Source organism: Tamandua tetradactyla, chromosome 17 (genome assembly GCF_023851605.1).
Source record: "Tamandua tetradactyla isolate mTamTet1 chromosome 17, mTamTet1.pri, whole genome shotgun sequence".
NCBI lineage: Eukaryota > Metazoa > Chordata > Mammalia > Pilosa > Myrmecophagidae > Tamandua > Tamandua tetradactyla.
The window spans coordinates 22,824,956-22,847,624 of record NC_135343.1 but is presented as its reverse complement, the minus strand read 5'-3'; the positions used below and the strand labels follow the sequence as shown (position 1 = coordinate 22,847,624).

The 22,669-nt window shown below is 36.2% G+C and overlaps 1 protein-coding gene across 17 annotated transcripts in view; it reads left to right on the top strand.

Moving 5' to 3' along the window:
* Window positions 1–22,669, top strand: part of NRXN1 (neurexin 1) — a 1,149,661-nt gene that overhangs the window by 434,940 nt on the left and 692,052 nt on the right. For all 17 annotated transcript variants that reach the window (XM_077134200.1, XM_077134199.1, XM_077134208.1 and 14 more), the window contains one exon: window positions 22,285–22,586. In XM_077134200.1, the coding sequence (XP_076990315.1) occupies window positions 22,285–22,586 (302 nt within the window). The remainder of the gene's footprint in view (window positions 1–22,284; window positions 22,587–22,669) is intronic.

The window sequence follows — 22,669 nt, the reverse complement described above, 5'->3', positions numbered from 1 at the left end:
TCACCATATACCAGGTATGACTTTAAGTATGCAGTAGGATGTTAAGGGAAGAGTTTTCTCATAGAATTGCTATCTAGAGCATTGAAACAACAGATGTAAACAGATTCAATTATAAAGAGAATCTCCAAAATCTCAGGTCAGTTAGCTCCCACAGCACTCTGTTGAGGCAGCAAAACTGACCCTAGCATGCCGTACACCTCCCCACCTCCCACCTTCCCAGTCTACCTGAGAAGCAAGGGAGGGGTGAGTAGAGCCAAAGGATCACCAGGTCATAGTCGCTATAAAGACATAAAGTGAGGCTACTACAGAATCACATGTACCTGCATAAAAGGAATCCTTTACCTGACTGCTCTGCCCTGTGCCTTTCCAAGGAGGGGGCGGGGAGCTGTCAGGGTGGAAAGAGGGACCAGAAGCACAACCTACACTCTCAACGTTTGGTGTAGCCAGTCTGCCTGAAATTCCCTGGGTCAAGTAAACACCTCACTTAGGCTGGGGTTTCGGCCATTTGGCCACTGTTACTTACAAGAAGGCAGCTTGCTAGGCCAGAGGCTAGGGAGTTTTGCAATTGGAGAATAAATCAAGTTGAGCCAGATCAGTGTCTCTCTTTCTTAAGTTTGAACACAGCAGTGAGGAGGCACTATAGAGTGTGTGGGAATCTCTCACACAGAAGGCATCCGTGGCAAATGAAGGTGAACTAGAGACAAGCAGCAGAAAGAGGAATGCAAGAGTTTACACTGTCCTTTTCTCTTCCCCCCATTGGCTCTATCTCAGTAAATTGGAAGAGCCAAGTCTCAAGGAAGGCCAGTAAGGACCCACACTACAGCCTTCCCATTCCACCTCAAAACCTATGCTGGGAGGAGTGTGGGATTAAATTAAATAAAATCTGGGGTTAAAATTATAAATTAGTCTTGAGTTTCTAATGACCAAAAGTGATCAGAAATTCAGTGATTCTACCCAGGATATTGCTGAGACAGAGAAAAAGTACGTATTTTAAAAGCATGGGCTGGAGAAATATAATAAATACATACATACTCTTTCATTTTATATCCCACTGGGTTGAGACCCTAATAAACTGATTACACATAGATTATTTAATCCTCACAACTACCCCACAAAATAGCTCCTAGTATTATTGCTCCAATTTACAAATAAGAAAACTGAGATATAAAACTGATGGATTATTTATCCAAGTACCCACAAAGGGAGGGTCAGATTTGAGCCCAGGTGTGTATACCTCCATAGATCAGCTCCTAAGGTCTATACCTTCATAAGTGCTGGGCTCTCTGCCACCACTTGTACCTGCAGACCATAGCCAGTCTTATTTTTTAGAATGTAAGATCACATCGCTGCCTAGCCTGTGGCACCCTAGTGACTTCCCATTGTCTGTAGAATAAAATCCAGAAATTGAGTAGGATTTAGGATGCTGTATTTGACTGCTCCTAGTGCACAGCCCTGATCTCGTCTTATTCCATGTTGCCTCTGTTTCACTATGCTCATTGAACACTGCATTTTTCGCCATTCCGGAAGGAAGCTAAGGCTTTTCCATCTCAGGAGGTTATGCTTGAAGTTCTCTCTGTTGAGGAAAGATGCTCTTTGCCCAGGTCTTCCTGTAAGTGACTTCTCAACATTGTGCTTGTTGCTATGTGATGTGTCGTGGGAACACAGGATTAAATACAGCGAGACTCCCAGCAAGTGTCTGATTTATTGCTTGTACAGCACAAAGGGTCCAAAAGAGTAAGGAAAAAGATCCTATCTTAGCTGATCTTTGGGGAGGCCAGCAGCTCAGGTTAGGGTCGATGGATGGCAATTCCACAAGCCTCTCTTCACTCTTGGGGATGAGGAACCAATTTTGGCTGGCCCCCTGAGAAAACCAGCTTCTCAGCAGCTCCTCAAGCTTTGCTTTGCTTTGGAAAAGAGGAGCATTGGTGCTGAGTGCTGAGCTTTTATTACTCCAGGAGAAGGGGGCTCTGCCAATGAATACCCTTTGTGCCCTGTCAAGCAGCTGGGGCTGATTAAGGGTTTAATGCCTTCCCCACCCCCCTGCTTGAGGTGTCTTGCAAAATAGAAACATACCGACCACCTGCATGCTAACAAGCTAGTGGGGAAAGCGGGGGATAGAGGAGGGCTGGTAGATGGCCACTGAGTATGTCTTAGATTTCCCCAGCAGTGATCTCAGTCAAAATTACGGGCTGATATGGTTTTCTCAGTATCACTTATTATTGATTACTCATTTATGGTAATCTCTGTCCCATTAGACCAGTGAGAGTGGGACTCTGGGTGCCTTGTTCAGTGATGAATTTCTAATACATGGAAGAATAAATTGTGAGCATTTAATATATAATTGTTAAATAAATGGTGCTTGAAATGAATAATATTCTCCCTCTCAATGCCAGTTTTAGTAATAGGTGCTTTACATATGCGAACTTTGGGTTTAATACTTTCTCTCTGTCTTGATATCAATTATACACACACAATACGTTCCCAGGATCCCTTCTCTTCTCCCACTAGTGCAAAGAATGTTAGCCTGCAATCCAAGTGTTTCTATTTTATAGTGATTTTAGTGATTACTTTGGATTATTTTAACAACGAGTTAGAAATCCATCTGAAAACAAGAACAATAAAACAAATAAACGAAAAAGAAATAAAACCTTGGCTAAGCCTCTCAAAAAGCAATGGAAAAGATGGAGTTATTGAAGTATATCTCTTCTCTTCATAGCCTTACTCCTTATTACATTTATTCCATTTTTATTTTGCCTCTCTTCTACTTCAAATTTTAGGTATGTTGAGATCAAATAACTTAGTTCTTTCTTTCTCTTAAGAAATTGCCATTCTTGTTTTAAACATAGCAAACTTTGACTTAGCAGTGGATATTTCCTCTGTTGCTAAGAATTACTGACTTTATAATGTTCTGAGTTCTCCTATTTGCGTTGAATAGAAATGTGATAGTCCAGGCCCATTAATTTTCATAGCATCACATCACATCTAGAAGGAATGATAATTTGTTTTCAGTTGCAGGAATGGATGAACCAAGGTGTTTCTGGAGAGAACCATAAATGCATTTGCATGAAGCATGTTAAGTATATTCATTTAGAATGATGACATATTAGATTATACCAGGAGATAAACCCTGTTAGATTTATCCAGAAGAGTGGGAATATGTTTCCAAACCCCCAGTGTATTCTATTGTAATATTGCTTAAAGTAGAAACACATTAGGAATAAGAATTGAGAGATTACCTCCACTGATATAATGGCTGGATTCTCTGCTGGGATGCATATTAAATAGATGTTTCACACATTTACGCGCTAATCAGATCTCTCCAATCCTTTATTTTTTTTCAGACATTTTTTTTCCCAATCAAAAGATGCAAAGTAGTTGTTCTGGATTTTTGTCCCTTAAGAAAAGTGTCATGATATATTAAAAAAAGGAAAAAAGAGGTCTTCAGTACTTAACCAGAGTGTTACAGACACAAAGAAATCCTTACGATTTGCAGAAGTTTCTTTTCTTTTTTTAACTTTTTTTATTAATTAAAAAAAATTAACAAACAAAACATTAAGATATCATTCCATTCTACATATACAATCAGTAATTCTTAATATCATCACATAGTTTTGCATAGTCATCATTTCTTAGAACATTTGCATCGATTTAGAAAAAGAAATAAAAAGACAACATAAAAAGAAATAAAACGATAACAGAGAAAAAAAAAAAAGATTATACATACCATACCCCTTACCCCTCGCTTTCATTTACCACTGGCATTTCAAATTAAATTTATTTTAACATTTGTTCCCCCTATTATTTATTTTTATTCCATATGTTCTACTCTTCTGTTGATATAGTGGCTAAAAGGAGCATCATACACAAGGTTTTCACATTCACAGAGTCTCATTGTGAAAGCTATATCATTGTTCAATCATCATCAAGAAACATGGCTACTGGAACACAGCACTACATTTTCAGGCAGTTCCCTCCAGGCTCTCTGCTACATCTTGAACAACAAGGTGATATCTACTTAATGCATAAGAAGATGACCTTAGTCTCATTTCACTCTTCCCCCTTTGGTCGAGAAGGTTTTCTCAATCCCTTGATGTTAATTCTCAGCTCATTCTAGGGTTTTTCTCAGTCCCTTGATACTGAGTCTCAGCTCATTCCAGGATCTCTGTCCCATGTTGCCAGGAAGGTCCCTGGGAGTCATGTCCCACACAGAGAGGGGGAGGGTGGTAAGACTGCTCGTCATGTTGGCTGGAGAGAGAGGCCACATCTGAGCAACAAAAGAGGCTCTCTTGGGGGTGACTCTTAGGCCTAAATTTTAAGTACACTTGACCTATCCTTTGTGGGGTTAAGTTTCATGTGAACAAACCCCAAGACTGGGGGCTCAGCCTATAGCTTTGGTTGTCCACACTGCTTGTGAGAATATCAAGAATTCAACTTGGGGAAGTTGAATTTCTCCCGACTCTCACCATTCCCCGAAGGGGGCTTGCAAATACTTTTCCAGTCACTGATCAAATCACTCTGGGATTCATCGGGGCATCACTCTGGACAAACCAACAAAATCTCATGTTCTACCTGAGATTCCAAGTACTTATGACATTCAATCAAACTATCTACATGAGTTATATTAGGAAATGCTCTAGTCAAAATATAAATTTTGTAACAAACATTTTTGCTTTAGTCTCACACATAAGGTGACATTTTGAAGTATTAATTATCATCTATTTTCAGCACCCTGCAATAATGACATTCCTTTGTTCTTCCTCATGCAAAAACATTTTTAAAATTTGTACATTGTACATTTCACTATTATTATACACTCTAGGCATTCCTGAATTATACCATCTCGATCTTTACCATCTATCTTTCTTTCTGATTTCATTTATGCCCCCAGCCCTCCTCCCTCTATCATTCTCACATGCAGCTTCATTCAGTGTTCTAACATAATTACATTACAGTTAGGTAGTATTGTGCTGTCTATTTCTGAGTTTTTATATTCAGTCCTGTTGCACAATCTGTATCCCTTCAGCTCCAATTACCCAATATCTCACCCTATTTCTATTTCCTGATGGTCTCTGTTACCAAGGAAATATTCCAAGCTTATTCACTAATGTCAGTTCATATCAGTGAGACCATACAGTATTTGTCCTTTTGTTTCTGGCTAATCACACTCAGCATAATGTCCTTAAGGTCCATTCATGTTGTTACATACTCCGTAACTTTATTCTGTCTTACAGCTGCATAATATTCCATCTTATGTAAATGTCACAGTTTGTTTAGTCAGCTGTCTGTTGATGGACATTTTGGCTGTTTCCATCTCTTGGTAATTGTTAATAATGCTGCTATAAACATTGGTGTGTAAATGTCCTTTTGTGTCCTTGGCCTCATGTCCTTTGAGTAGAGACAGCATATAGATGGGTCCTGTTTTTTAATCCATTCTGCCAGACTATGTCTTTTGATTGGAGAGTTTAATCCATTAACATTCAGTGTTATTACTGCATGGGTAGTACTTTCTTCTACTATTTTGCCTTCTGGATTTTATATGTGATATCTAATTTTCCTTCTTTTTACCTTTACTCATAGTCTTCCTTTCTACACTCTTCTCCACACCTCTCTCTTCTGTCTTCGTATCTGTCTCTAGTGTTCCCTTTAGTATTTCTTGCAGAGCTGGTCTCTTGGTCACAAATTCTCTCAGTGATTTTTTGTCTGAAAATGTTTTAATTTCTCCCTCATTTTTGAAGGACAATTTTGCTGGATATAGAATTCTTGGTTGACAGTTTTTCTCTTTTAATAATTTAAATATATTATCCCACTGTCTTCTCACCTCCATGGTTTCTGCTGAGAGATCTGTGCATAGTCTTATTGGGCTTCCCTTGTATGTGATGGATTGCTTTTCTCTTGCTGCTTTCAAGATCCTCTCTTTCTCTTTGACCTCTGACATTCTGATTATTTAATGTCTTGGAGTATGTCTATTTGGATCTATTCTCTTTGGGGTACGCTGCACTTCTTGGATCTGTAATTTTAAGTCTTTCATAAGAGTTGGGAAATTTTCAGTGATAATTTCCTCCATTAGTTTTTCTCCTCCTTTTCCCTTCTTTTCTCCTTCTGGGACACCCACAACACGTATATTCGTGCGCTTCATATTGTCTTTCAATTCCCTGAGTCCCTGCTCATATTTTTCCACTTTTTTTCCTATAGTTTCTGTTTCTTGTCAGATTTCAGATGTTCTGTCCTCCAGTTTTGAAATCCTATGTTCTGTCTTTCGAAATCTACCATTGTAGGTTTCCGTTTTTTTTTTTTTTTCATCTCTTCTACTGTGTCTTTCATTCTCATAAGTTCTGTGATTTGTTTTTTCAGAATTTCAGTTTCTTCTTTTTGTTCTTTCCTTGCCTTCTTTATATCTTCCCTCAATTCATTGATTTGGTTTTTGATGAGGTTTTCCATGTCTGTTCGTACATTCTGAATTAATTGTTTCAGCTCCTGTATGTCATTTGAATTGTTGGTTTGTTCCTTTGACTGGGCCATATCTTCAATTTTCCTAGTGTGATTTGTTATTTTTTGCTGGCATCTAGGCATTTAATTACCTTAATTAGTTTATTCTGGAGATTGCTTTCACTTCTTTTATCTAGGGTTTTCTTGCTGGATGAATTTGTTGTCTGTCCATTCTTTGACATTCCATTCAGCTTTATCTGGACCTTTAGCTTAAATTTTGTTTAACAGAGGAGAATTTTTCAGTTCTTGTTTTTTTGTTTCTTGCCCTGCTTGTGTGGTGCCTTCCCCCACACAAACACTCAGGAGGGTCTACTTATATATTATATACCCCAGCCAGATTTTCCCAGACCAAACTGGCCTCCTATCAGGAGGAAAGAGTCACCTACATCGGTTTTCCCTGAGGGTGAGACCCAGCAGGTTGAAAGACTTTCCTGTGAAGTCTCTGAACTCTGTTTTTCTTATCCTGTCCTGTGTGTGGCACTTGTCTGACTGCAGGTCTCACCAGCATAAGATGATGCTGGTGGGACCTGCATCAAAGACCTTTAACTTTGGCAGACTCTCCCTGCTGGGGGCGTGGTAGAGACAGAGGAGAGGTTGTAGGCTGGTTTTAATGGCCTCAAATTACCAAGCCCTGGTGTCTGAATTCCTTGATGGAGGGATTCCACCTGAGTTGGGCTTCACCCCTCCCCTGGGGAAGGCACAGGCTCCAGACAGGCCCCCAAAAGAGCTCACTTCTGCCTATGCCCGGGCAGTTGCAGCCTGAAAAGGCATGCTGCTGTATCCAGAGGCAGTCAAGCCTTTGTAGATATACAGCCACAAAAACCTCTGTTTCCTTCTTTCCCCCCCCCCCCCTTTTTCTGTCAGTCCTGCCCTCTTGGCACCGGGACAAAAATGAGCAACCTCCGCTTTGATCAGGTTCACCTAAGCTGGGGGCCTATTTTTAGTAGTCAGAATTTGTTAATTAGTTCCACAATTGGTGTTTGATTGTGCCCAGTCCCTGCTGCTGGTAAAGTCCTTTCCTTTCCCCTCTGGGAAGCAGCCTGTGGGGGAGGGGCACTGGCCACCGCAGCTTTGGGAACTTGCGGTTCGGGGGTGGGGTGCTCGCAGCCGGTCCAGCTGGTCCAGACGGGGGTACGCTGTGTGTCTGGTCACTGATCTGGCCCCAGGAGCTGTTCTGTACTGTTTCTGCTTAGTTAGTAGTTGTTCTGGAGGACGAACTAAAATGCGCACGTTGTTAAGCTGCCATCTTGACCCGGAAGTGACCAGAAGTTTCTTAATCACAGAAGTCTAGGAATCTGTTATAACAATAAGACATTCTCACTTTCATTTGCGTTCGAACCACCTCAGGGATATTGTTAAAATACAGATTCTGCTTCAGTGGTTGGGGATGGTGCCCGAGATTCTTTATTTCTTACCAGCAACACGTGATGCCAATGCTGCTGTCATCTAGATCACACTTTGAATTTATGTTAAGATATCCTTATTTTTTTAAGCAATTTCACTTTAACACTTTTATCCTCCCCATGAGATTTTCTTCCACTCTGCTTTTACCATTCAAGATGTCACCATTTACAACTCTTAAAAATAAGAGTTTTGAGTTAGAGGTAGCCCCACATTAACACTAGGGAGAAAGTAGCATGTTACTACATTGACTAATCTTTGGAGCTTGTTAATAACATTAATTGTTCCACATACATTGCCTTGACCAAGTTGGTAATAAGGTGATTTCCTACTTACTCCATCATCTATTTTATAAATGAAGATTGTCTATAAATGCAGATTATCTATAAATTTGCTATGAATGCAATTGTATTTTCTATAATTTACTTCTTCATTAAATTGTCATTAATTGACATCCAAAGAATTCACATGTTGTTGGAGGGAATTTTTGTAAGGTCTGTGTTCTCCAAGTGGTGTTTTAATTCAGATTGTGTTGCTGGAATTAAAGTTAAAAGATGCAAGTTAAAAGATGCTACTGCCTGGTTGTTGTAGAATGAGTTGTTGCGACTTGGATCTGAGGCAGGCCAGAAATAGCTGCATTTGCACAAATGACAGACTATCTGTCCATTACTTCCCCTTCATATCAGGCAATCTGGGTAGAACTGACTGGTCATCAGTCCAGAAATACGCAGAGTGGTCTGTTTGGTTCTCAGCAGCTGCAGTTATTAAACAAATGCAAATCAGTTGCTTAATAGGATTGAAAAACTATTATACTAGAGTTTTGGACCGTGTTTTATTTCTTTTGGACAAATATGCTCAAGTTTGAGCTGCAGTTTTTGGACGAAATTAGAGATCTAGTTCATGAGGATAACTGTATGGGTAAGAAGCATGGGATTAGATTTAAGAGGTCATGGGTCATATTCTGATTCTCTCCCAATTAATTATGTGACCATAATTGTATCTGTTGCACCATCTCCCTCTCTCTTCATCTAATAAATGTGGTCATTGGAATAAATAATACCTAAGTAATTCAACTCCCATATTTAATGATCTGAAGTATATAATCAGAATTGTCTCTTCTTTTGGACTATATAATGTGTAAGTAAATTCAAAGTTGATAATGGAGGTTTTGTACTTCATTTCTGAATTGGTTGCTTTGAGGTGTACCTATGATGAAATAAAACGTTTAAGAGTGAATATTTTATGAAGTTGGATTTTTGCTGCAAACGATAGAATTTAGCCTCTGAATTTATATATACTGAATCACATTTGGGAATTTGAGAATGATTTATAGCATTATATCTAAGGAAAGAATGAAATACTCTCCATACAAAACAATTCTATTTCTCCTTGGAGTAACTGGTCGACTGTTTTAATTTCTAAAATACAGGTGGTTCTGGAAACAAAATGATGTCATATTTGTTGAACTTCTTATTGACTGAAGACTTAATTCATTATGATATTGTGATTTTCAGTAGATAGGCATCCCTGTTTTTCTAAACTTGCTTTGCCTTTATAGTCAGAAACATCTTGGCTTATTCTTTAATATAATAATGTAAACTTCTAACGTGTAACTTTTTTGTCATGGGTATTTTGGCACGATATTCTTGTGTATTTAACATCTAAAGTAGAAAAACAAACAAAGCATATCTCTTATTCAACTGCCTTTTTTGTTTTTGTTTTTCATATATTTGTTTTAGTTTCTTGTTTTCACTGAATGCAATCAGAGAATCACAAAGATATAGTAAAACTTTACCAACTGTGTCATCTGGGACTTTCTATATGAAAAGTGAAATAATAAAAAATAATAATATAGGCCAATTCCTTGTCATAGGAAAATAACCTGACATTTTTGTTGTAAATGGTAAGAGTGGGGCTTCTCTCTCCCTAGAGACATTTCTGTCTCTAGTATGTGGAGCAATTCCCTTGCAGATCGTTTTCTTAGTAAAGAATTTTAGTGAACTTGGAGATAGGATCAAATTAATGATATTATTCTCTACAAACAAGTAAGGGGAAGGAAGCACTGTGCTGAGAATCACTTCCTATATGGACAAAGAGAGTCATTTAACCTCTTTGTCCACCATATCTTTATACAAAATAGAAATCAGTGATTCTTGGTATTGAAAGAGATCCATTTGTTCAATCTACCACTGAAATATTGAACAATTACTAAGAAATCCAATGAAATATTTCTGCTTATACATAGATCCCTTCTGTGACCAGAAATTTGTTTTCTGTTTTACCTGTGGATAGCTCAGTTAGAAAATCTTTATATTAAGATGTAATTTATTTCCCCATAGCTTTTATGTATTGATTCTATTTAAAACGCTGATTCCATACAGAATTCTGTAATCAGCCTTCTAAAGAACATCCTTCTAGATGTTTGAAGATAAGGTAATCCCCTAAGTCTTTTCTTCTCAAAGCTTTCTGTATTTACCAGATATGATCTAGAAGCCTTTTATCATCTTAGTATGGTGATACTGAACACATTCCACTTGTTCAAAAACAGGTCTGATGACAGGTGTGAGCATATAAACATAGGACCATCCTATTCCTTTTCTAAGTACTTACATGAATATAACTCATGCTTACATGGGCTTTTTGAGTGTCTTCATCACACTGTTATCTCATGTTTTAGTTCCTCCCCAAATTTTGTTTTGTTTTACCTTCTGCTGCTGAGAAGTCGTTTCCTATACTCTATTACTTGTTCAGTAATGGTTTTGAACCTGAGAATGGGACTCAAGATTTATTGTCATCAAATTTATCTTTGTTAAAGTCAGTTCAGTCAGCATAGAAACAAGTGATAGGATTCCATTCTTCTAATTCTTCCACTTAAATGTGCTTCAGAAAATTGGATGAGCAAGGCCTGTGTTTTTCATCTGTGCTACTGGAAGAGTGAAAAATGATTAAGATTAAAATGTAATGGTGTCTTCTTAAGTCCCTTCCTCCAGTGTTAACTACTATACTATCTTCTCTGTTAATAGCAGAGATTAGTTTCACAAGTATTTTTTTTTTTAATTTATATGAATGGAATCAGAGAGTATTTTCTCAGTTGTGTTCAGCATTTCTTCCTCAACATTTTATTGTGAAAATTCTCCATATTTTTCCTTGTACTTGTATTTTGCCTATTCCCATTGTTGTTCAGTGTTCCATTGTGTGACTGTGTCCTAATTTATTTATCCATTTTACTACTGATGGAAATCTCAGTGGTGTGCCATTTGAGGTTATGACACAGAGTTCTGCTATAAACATTCTGTTTCGCTGTTCTGAGAACTGTGTGTTCAATTTTTTGGATGTATATTTAAGAATTACTGGGACATAGGGTTGGCAGATTTTTAGCTTTAAAAGATATTTCCAGGAGGAGGACTGTGGGAAGATGCAGAGAAGTGAGCTCTAGGACTCAGTCCTTCCACCGAAACAACTACTAAACAGGGAGGAACTGTCTGAAACAACTGTTCTGAAGTCTGGAGACCAGAAGAACAGGAGGAAGAGGCTGATAAGTTACAGTAAATTGCTATCTCTTCATCTACTAGGGGTCATACACCACTCTCATACCAGGCAACCTTGGGATCCAGTCCCTGGCTAGCTGGATGGTGACAGAAAAGGACTTTAAAAATTCTTCCCCAAGATCAAGGGTAGGCATGGCCAATCACAGACCATGGATTTTGATTAGAGAATATGGATCACGGGGGGGGGCCCAGCTCTGAGGGCAGCGAGTGCTTCAATCTGCCCTGTACAGCAATAACAGCCATTGTTTCAACCCACCCACACAAAGGTGGTGGTGGCCATTGTTTTGACCATCCACAGACAGGGGCAGTCGTAGGGGAGAGCTGAAGCTGCTATGCTACTCAGGGCTATGGGGGGGGGGCGGTTCACTGTGGACAGCATTGCTGGGCAGGCCAGGGGGGGTGGTTCACTGTGGACAGCATTGCTGGGCAGGCCAGGAAATCTTACCCAGGGCCCTTTGGAGCTGGTCTGAGCTCCTTTCATGGGTTGTTCCTCCATCAGAAACAGAATACACATTCATTTCAAATGGACATGGATCATTCTTCAGGATAGGCCACATTTTGGGTCACAATAAATTAAAAAATTTTGAAATCATACAATGTACATTCTTTAACTACAAAGGAATGAAGCTAGAAGTCAATAACACAGGGAGAAATGGAAAATATACAAATATGCAGAAATTAAACAACATACTCTTAAACAGCCAATGGGTTAAAGAGGAAATAAGATGCTAAATTAGGAAGACCCTCAAGCAAATTAAAATAAAAATGCAACATTCCAAAATTTACAGAATAAGTTTTACAAATTACAGAAAAATTTACAAAATTTACAGAATACAGTGGAGGCAGTGGTGAGAGGGAAATTTTTAGCTCTAAATAGTTACATTGGTAAAGAAGAAAGACTTAAAATGAGAGACCTAACCTCAAAACTAGAAGAACTAGAAAAAAGAAGAGCAATTACATCCAAGCAAACACAAGGAATGAAAAGCAAAAATTAGAGATAAATGAAATAAGAGACAAAAAGAGTAGAATCAATAAAATAGAAAATTGATTCTCTGAAAAGATTAATAAAATTAATAAAACTTTAGCTAATCTGACAAAGAAAAAAAAGAGAGAGTACACAAATAATGAAATAAAAAATGAAAAGGGGCATTATTACCAATCCTGCTGAAATAAAAAGTTCTGTAAGAGGATGGTATAAGCAACTGTAGGCCAATAAATTAGATAACCTAGATGAATTGGACAAATTTTTTGAAACACACAAACCCTACATTGGCTCAAGAAGAAATGGAAGATTCCAATGAACCAATTACTACTAAAAAGATTGATTCAGTAATCAAAAATCTCCCAACAAAGAAAATCCCAGGACTCGGATGGTTTCACAGGGGAACTCTAGCAAAAATTCCAAGAAGACTTAACTCCAATTCTGCACAAAGTCTTCCAAAAAATCAAGGAGTAGGGAACACTCCCTAATTTATTCTGAGGTAAACATCACCCTCATACCAAAACCAGATAAAGCTCCCACCAGAAGGAAAAACTACAGACCAATATCTTTTTATGAATATAGATGCAAAACTCCCCAACAAAATATTAGCAAACCTAATCCAACAGCCCATTAAGGTTTATGCACCATGGGCAAGTGGGATTTATCCCTGGTAAGCAAGGTTGGGTCAACATAAGAAAATCAGTTAATGTAATACACCACATTAACAGAATGAAGGAAAAGCACATGATAATCCCAAATGATGCAGAAAAGGCATCTGGCAAAATCCTTTCTTGATAACACTAGGAATAGAAGGAGTCTCCTCAACATGATTAAGGGCATATATGAAAAGCCCATATGACATCCTACTTAATGGTGAAAGACTTAAAACTTTCTCTCTGAGATCAGGAACAAGACTAGGTTATTCACTATCACAACTAATTTTCAACATTTTACTGGAAGTTCTTGCCAAACAATTAGGCTAGAAAAAGAAATAAAAGGCAGCCAAGTTATAAAGGAAGTAAAACATGTACTATTTGCAGATGATGTGCTCTTATATACAGAAAATCCTGAAAAATCCACCACAAAACTCCTAATAAATGAATTTGGCAAAGTGACAGAGTACAAGATCATTATCCAAAAAATCAGTAGTATTTCTGCACACAAGCCACGAACAACTGGAAAAACAGATCAAGAAAACAATTCCATTCATACTAGCCACTAAAAGAATCAAATACTAGGAATAAATCTAACCAAAGATGTGAAGGACTTATACACAGAAAACTACAAAACTTTGCTAAAAGAAATCAAAGTGGACCTAAATAAATGAAAGGGCATTCTATGTTCATGGATTAGAAAACTGAATATTCTTAAGGTGTCAATCTACCAAAAGTGATTTACAGATTCAATAAAATCCCAATTAAAATTCCAACAACCTTATTTGCAGAAATGGAAAAGCCAATCATCAAATTTATATGCAAGTGTAAAGGGCCCCCAATAGCAAAAGCCATCTTGAAAAATAAGAATGGAATTGGAGGATCACCCTTTCTAATCTTAAAAGTTATTACAAAACCACAGTAATCAGAACAGCAAGATATAGGCACAAGACTAGACATATAAACCAATAGAATAAAATTGAGAGCTCAGAAATTAACCCTCACATTTATGGCCAATTGATTTTTGACAAGGTGGCAAAGACCACTAATTGGGACAGAACAGTGTCTTTAACAAGTGGTGCTAAGAAAACTGAATCTCCATTTGCAAAAAAAATTAAGGAGGACCCCGGTCTCATGCAGCATATACAAATTATCTAAAATTAATCGAAGACCTAAATATAAGCTCTAGAACTATCAAACTCCTAGAAGAAAACCTAAGGAAGCCTCTCCAGGACCTCATGTTAGGCTGTGGTTACTTAGACTTTATATCCAAAGCACAAGCAACAAAATAAATAGATAAGTGGAATATCATCAAAATTTTTAAGAAACCTTTGTTCCTTGTTGGATTTTATCATAAAAGTAAAACATAAACTGCACAATGGGAAAAGATATTTGGAAATCACCTATCTGATAAGGGTTTAATGTCCAGAATATGTAAAGGAGTCCTACAACTCAACAATAAAAAGACAAATAGCCCTATTTAAAAAATAGGACTTGAACAACCATCTCTCCAAAGGTGATACACAAATTGCCAGAAAGCATGTGAAAAAAATGCTCAATATCATTAGTCATGAGGGAAATGCAAATCAAAACCACAGTGAGATACCATTTCACATCCATTAGAATGGCTGTTATTTAAAAAATGGAAAATAACGAGTGTTGCAGAAGCTACAGAGAAATATGAACACTCATTCATTGCTAGGCGTAATGTAAAATGATACAGTCACTTTGGAAGATAATTTGGCGTTCCTCAGAAAGTTAAGTATAGAGCTATTATATAGGACCTGGCAATCACTCTACTAGATATATACCTACAAGAATTAAATGCAGGGACTCAAACAGATATTTGTATGCCAATGTTCAAGGGGTGTTCTTTGCAATTTCCAGAAGATGGAAGCAACTGAAGTATCTACCATCTGATGAATGTAGATACTTTTGTAGATACTGTATCAACAAAATGTGATATATACATACAGTGGAATATTATTCAACTGTTAAAAGGAAATGGGGGCAGGCCATGGTGGCTCAGCAGGCAAGAATGCTCGCCTGCCATGCCAGAGGACCCGGTTTCGATTCCCAGTGCCTGCCCATGTAAAAAAAAAAAAAAATGGAAATGGAATCCTGATACATGCTGCAGCATGTATGATCCTTGAAGTCATCATGTTGAGTGAAATAAGGAAGGCACAAAAGTACACATACTGTTTGAGCTCACTGTTTTGAAACAATTAGAATAAGCAAACATATAGAGTCAGAATGTAGAATAGAGGTTACCAGGGAATGCAATGTGGATAAGGAATGGAAAGTTAAGGCATAAAATGTACAGGGTTACTATTTGGAATGATGGAAAAGTTTTAGTAATGGATAGTGGTTATGGTAGCACAATATTGTGAACGCAATTGATAGCACTGAAATATATATCTGAATATAATTAAGAAGAGAAATGTTAGATTTTGTATATGGTACAGAATAAAAATTAAATTAAAAATCCATGAAACTATACTACACAGTGAACCCTAAGTTAAACCATGGACTTTAAATTAATGGTACAATTATAAAAATGTGCTGTCATCAATTGTAACAAATATTCCACACCAGTGCAAGGTGTTGATGGTGGGGTGGTGTTTGGAAATCTTGTATTTTTTGCATGATTGTTCTGTAAACCTGCAGCTTTTCTAGTAAAGAAAAAATATATACTGCCAAATAATTTTGCAAAGATTGCCCTCCAGTAATGTATAAGAGTTCTAATTTTTTCCACATCTTCAGGAACACATGATATTGTTTTACTTTTTTTTTTTTTTTTTTTTCGTTCTGGTGGGAATATAGTGGTCTCTCATTATAGTTTTGTTTGCATTTTTATGAAAACAAATGAAGTTGAGCATCATTTATTTTGATTATCCTTTTTTGTAGAGTGTAGGCTCAAGTATTTTGTTTATTTTTCCTATTTTTGTTATTGATTGCATTCGTTCTTTATATTTTCTTTATATAAATATTTGTTGATTATATATTAATTTGGATCCAATATCTTTTCCATTTTTATTGTTTGACACCTATTAGAATTGCACCAGGTATTTGGGGCCTGTATTTTAAAATGAATGTAAACCCATTCTTTATATTGTCAACAGAATATTATAAACAACTCTTCACTCTGATGCTTGGAATTTGGCATATGACATTGAACAAAGCTTAATTATAAAGATGTAAGGTAGTAAACAAAGCCTTAGAGGAAATATCTTGTAAATATAATGTAGAAAATACTGTGATTTATGTATTTTCATATGAAGTGCATATTCTTTTATGAAAGAGTATATTTCCCTTCGCAGATTCATGTTTCATTTGTGGCATTTTAAAAAGTAGTGACATATTGTACAGAATCGACTTTTTCAAACACAGTTTGGTTTCACTTAGTATGACTTTGAATTACCTAAATTTGGAATTAAACAATATAAAAACTGATAATTTTCTTTTAGGTATCTCACTCTATTAAAAAGTCGTCAACATTAACTTTATAGCTTGAAATCTTGTGAATTGCAAACTTTGTTTACTATTTTCCTCTTAGTTTTGCCACATTATCTGGCAAATAAATCCTTTACTGAGAATTATTCTTAGTTATGCAGACTTGGAATTGATAGGAGGTCATCAAGAATACATTGCTTGTGTATCATGTTTTATTGTTTATTAACTGGACATAACCTCTTCAAGTCCCCAAACATTGTAATTTAGTTATTTAAATAAATGAATTCACTAAACATAATTATCCTGTCATACTATTTTAATAGGACACATCTTTGCAAACAATTATTTTTCTTTCTTTTACCTTGAGTTTGGTACTGGTATAATTATTTGACAAATAGCTAGTGTGGTGCATCAGATAGAAATTGACTTAGTAGCTAGAAGGCTGAGTTCTAGTTTTGCCTCTGTTACTGGTACGCTTTCTGATCCTGACAGTTGCTTAAACTCCATGGGCCCCACTTTCTTAATAACAGAAACTAAAAGTCTTGAGGAGGGTCTTTAAAGCCCCCCCTGCCTCTGAATCCTTTTCTGAACTTTCAATAGGAATGAAAAATATTGCTAATATCTTCAGATAAGGAGACCCCACTACAGATGACGCGTATATATGTATAAGAATTGAGAATTCACTTGACTAACTATCATCAGATGATCAGAGCAATAATCAGTGAGAAATCAATGGAAATGAGTTTGGGAATGTTATTTTTATTGATTATAGTAGCTAGTTTTTTTAAGCCTGCGCCACATGTTTATTAGAATTGCTTTTTTATTCAAACAAAAGGACAAGACAGCTATAAAATTAAGAACAGGAAGAGGTTATATAATTTAGTTAATAAGAGGATGGATCACAAATAACTATTTTCTAATGACTGAGATGCCAAGTTCTTTATATGTGAAATTCCCACGTAGAACCACAATAGCAGATGGTGCTTTTTAAAGTTGGTCAATTTCTGTAATAATGATAGTGTTCTTTTCTCTCATGATAATTCAGCACCATTTATGATCAATTTGGTTACTTCTATTTGGGAATAGGCTAGAAAAAAATCTTCCCTCGTATCACCTACCTGATACTGCATTTGACTCTTCTCAATGTAAAAGTAAATGGGAAACAGACTGAGCTGTCACTTCATAGAGAAGTTTATCAGTCTAGTCTGACAGAGGAAGAACAGAAGCTATCTTGAAATAAAGCTTTTTCAAGTAACTTGTTAAGATGCAGGTAGTCAAACAACACTTTGTATGTGCCTACTTGGTCAGAAACTATGCTAACTATAGGAAAGGCTCAATTAGGTGGAGTCAAGTCATAGTCTGCCAGAGACTGCTTGAGTAACCTTAATCTTGGTGAGATAGCAAAATTTTCCAAGCCTGTTTATCATGGAAAAGAGATATACTAATACCCAGAACATACTCACAGAACTGACACATAAGAAAAATGCATTGATAATTACAAATGGCTACGTAAACAAGTCTTTACACCTGCCTGAAAGGATCACTCAAACTAGGAAATTAAGCAAGCAGATTGAAAGAATTCTGAAAAAGCAAGGGGGAGAAGAATCTTTCTGTATCACTGTCATCATAATACATATTAAACCAACTGTTCACACGGGATTTTCCAGGGCAGTTCCTACCTGAAGGATTTTTTATTATTTTATTAAACTTAGAAAAATAATAGTTTATTTTGAATGCCTAAGTAAATAATTTCATGAAAACTAATTCACAAATGAGAAACCTTTGTCAAATTGTCAACTTAAACCCTATGACTGGGAAATGGTCTGTGGTCACTGATTTATTCTACCGCTTCATCTCCCACAATAAACTTGATCATCCTTTGCCTATCACTTATGCTTCTGTGGATATAGTAATGAGAGTGAAGTGAATCAATGTAAAATAGTTTTGGTGATATTTATCATAAAAATGATGGTCTAATGTCTTAAGGAATGTCTTTTGTCTCCTTGTGTTCACATTTATCCTAAAATATGGTTTTGAAATGATATCATTTCTCAACACCAATAAAATGAGCTCTCTGTGCTTTTATTTGATTTTCATTGTTGTTTGTATTTTTTAAGGGAATATCTTTATACTTGAACCTGATTATAAATTTAATAAAAGCTCAGTATAAAATCAATCTATCATTTATATGTAAGATATAAGTGTATTCTCACATCTTTTCCTGTTTTCTTACCTTAAAAATCCATTGCGGATTTATTAGACATACAAGGGAAAATAAAATATATATGCTTATGAACATATGTTTCAAGAATAATCCTAAAATGACTGTGTTTGTAGTTAATTAGTTCAAGAAATATAAAATTTAATAATATTTTAGAAGTTCAAATTACTTCTCCCACTTTTAAAAGAAGAAACTAGTCTTTAATATCCCTTCTTTTTTATGATTTTCATACATAAGAATGAATCTGTAAGTGATATATTATTTCCTTTGCATCTTTTTGAACTTTGTATAAAAGGAATCAAATTGCACATACTCAAAATTTATTGTTTTTAAGATTACTTACACAACACAGCTGTAATTCATTTACTGTGTTGCAGTGTAGCATTCCTTTGCATAAATACCTGATTTATCCATAGTCCTGTTGATGATTGTGTTAAGTGTCTTGCTTTATTCTGTTATGGCCTTCATATAAGTATCTTCTCTAGGGTATATAGGACTGCAACTGCAGTTTGAACAATTCTGTTAGATAATATCATACTGTTTTCCAAAATGTTTTTTTTACCTTTTATACTTCCATAGCAGAGGATTAAGACTTACTGTTTATCCATAGCTTTGCCAAAACTTGGAATTTTTCTACTTTTCCCCCAGCTTTTTGTCAGTTTCATGGGTATGAAGCAGTATGTGAATATAGTTTGATTTTTACATTTCCCAGAAAATGAATAGGATTGAGCATTTTTCATTTCTTCATAGGACATGTGTATCTATTTTTCTGTGAAATGACTGTAATTTTCTTTTGTTCATTTTTCCTTTATTTGTCCTTTTTGTATTGATTTGAGTGCTTCATCAATAAATGTGAAATGAAAATATTTTCTCCCAAGTTTTTATTTAGTATTTTTTCTCTCTATGTTATCATTGATGAACAGATGCTCCTTATTTTAATGTGGTTGAATTTATCAGTATTTTATTATTGCCATTTATGACTAGTTAAGAAATCCTTCCGTACCTCAGAATCATAATTTCTTGTCTCACAATAGTTTTAAAGATTTGTTTCTCTAATTTATATCTTTAATGCATGTAGACTTGATTTTTGTGAACAAAATGATATAAGGATCCAATTTCACTTAGTTCATTGAGAAAACCAGTTGTTCCATCACAATTTAACTACTAATCTCTCTTATCTGAAATGCCTGACTTGATATAAATCATAATTTAATATCTTAAGATTATTTTTGATTTGGTTAATTATCCTTATCTCCTCCTTTTACCTATCCTAATGCATTCTCTGAATTGCCATAATTTTCTAATAAGGCTCATCTCTACTTGGTCAAGTTGCTCAATCTTCTTTCTCTGACATCTCTTTGCTATTTTGAGTCCTTTACTTTTGTTATATTATCAGCCTTTCAAATTCTTTAAGAACATACACTAAAATTTTTATTGGAATTTCATTAAATCTTGCTCATTATATATATTTATATATGTTGAAAAATATTGTTCCCAATACATAGAAATGCATATATTTTGAACTTTTATCTTTCTAAAATAGCTCATTAAGGCCAATTTGTAGATTTTTTGGTTTTTCAATGTATATATCTTTTTTGCTAATATTACATTATTTTCTTCATTTGCAATCTTCATAATTTTATGGATTTTTTTTCCTCTTCTTCCATTTGCTAGTACTTTAGGTATAATTTGAATAGAAGTATTGATAATGGGCAACTTTATCCAACTTCTGATCACAAAGAAAATAATCTAATATTTCACAATTAAGTATGACATAAGCTATTTGTTTTAGATCATTTATCACATTTTCCACATTACACGGGCAAGGAGGAAGGTGTCTTGCTATTCCTAGCACTCACTCTGTGCTAGGAACTTTGCCAGAGCCTTTTACAGACATTATTTAATTTTGTCCTTACATCTATCCTGAAAGATTGGTATCACCACCCATTTTCAGAAATTGGGATTTAAAAAAGATGCCATCATTGTCCCCAGTGATACAGCTAGCAAGCAAGTGTCCAAGCCAGGATCTAAATTCATAATTTGACCCATGTTTTTTCCCCCAAGTAGAGCAGAGATATTTAATCATGTCAACTCCCAATATTCAGCCACTTGCTGAATTACACTGGTAGGGGAAGCAGATGCCTGGAATCAAAACTTTCAGAGATGGGAACTAGGTCAGGTTTGTTCATCCCATTGACCCTAAAGACTAGTACTGGGCTTAGCACATAGTAGGATGGGAAGGACCCTTTAGTATTAATTGGATTGTTCTTGCTATGACTCTGACTCAAAATGTGGTGGGTTTGTCCTGACCACTGGTCTTCACTAGTAGTTTACTAGTAGTCAGTTACCTTTTTACCAGGGCTCATGCTTTGTGAAAGACTTGAAGTGTTCATTGTGTTACCACTCACTGCCACCCCTTGTCTATCAGTAGCCACTTATGTTAGTTTCTACGTCCAGAATTTGAGCTCTGATGTTAGGACATGGGTTATTTGACTATCAAATGAAAACAGTCCTGAAGAACTGCTGCCAGGGAGAGAATGAGATGCCTGCTGGTATCAGAGCCCTCTAGTGGACATAGCTGAGTTGCTGTATTACAAGAAAGAAGGAATTAAGGTTTGCCACTACTGGTTACAATTTATAGCAATTGTATAATTGTAACAATTATAGGTTATCAGAGCCTGAATCTATAATGTACTGTTTCCTTTTTCTTGGCACAATTTCATAATTTTCCATTTGATCTGACTGGCATTTTGTGGGCTCCAAATTATTACTCCTAGATATGGGGACAACTGAGATGTGTAGAAAATGTTGAGCCTGTGTTCACATGCTATTCTCATGATATTGTGCTGGAATTCTTACCAGTCTCATAGAAGCCAGCTGTCCCCATATCCTTGGCAAGGCCGGGAAATGCATCAACAATCCAGCGGCCCCATTAGGCTTTCAATCACTGCTTTCTCCATCCAGGGAGAAAAAAATGTGCATACTATATAGGGGATCTGTTTACTTTAGACCAGATCCTATTTTTCTCTTTCCTTGCCCCAACTTCTCTCAGTAGATAATTTATCTCTCATTGTTGAAAATATTTGGTTTTTCATTGAAAAAATCTTCAAATATAATATCTCACTGAAAATTAAAATAATGCCTTGACTGTATGAAAATAAGTTTGCAAAAAGTGGTGGAATCCATTGTTCTCAGGGGAGCAGAACCATCCACTGTACATTTATGGTGCCTGATTTGTGGCCTGAGGAGATCTCAAAGCTACTTTCTCTGATTAGAGCTCTTGCAGTAATACTTAAATTTAATTAAATTTTCAAGAATGTCAGTTTTAGCTACTATGGTTGATGGCCCAAGAGCCGAGAAGGTCTATTTAAAAATATACTGTCACCTACAGTACTGTTTCAGTCTTTGGCAGGACTCTTGTCGTGAATGTTAATTAGGTAAAAAGTTAATTTGGGGATCGAAGCTTTTTTTTTTTCCTTAAGATCTGCTGGTTTATATATTTCTTTACTTATACATGTATGTGTATCTGTTTCCCTCTAGGAAAAGAAGAATATATTGCTACTTTCAAGGGATCTGAATACTTCTGCTACGACTTGTCTCAAAACCCCATTCAAAGCAGCAGCGATGAAATAACTCTGTCCTTTAAAACCCTTCAGAGGAATGGACTGATGCTTCACACCGGAAAATCGGCCGATTATGTCAATCTTGCCCTGAAAAATGGAGCTGTCTCTCTGGTCATTAATTTGGGATCAGGGGCCTTTGAAGCACTAGTGGAGCCCGTGAACGGGAAGTTTAATGATAATGCCTGGCATGATGTGAAAGTCACCAGGAATCTGCGTCAGGTAACAGCGCAGTGGATAAGAGAGTAACTGGCTTTGTTTCTCGCTACAGCTGTGTGTGTGGTACTTGGAAACCTAACAACATG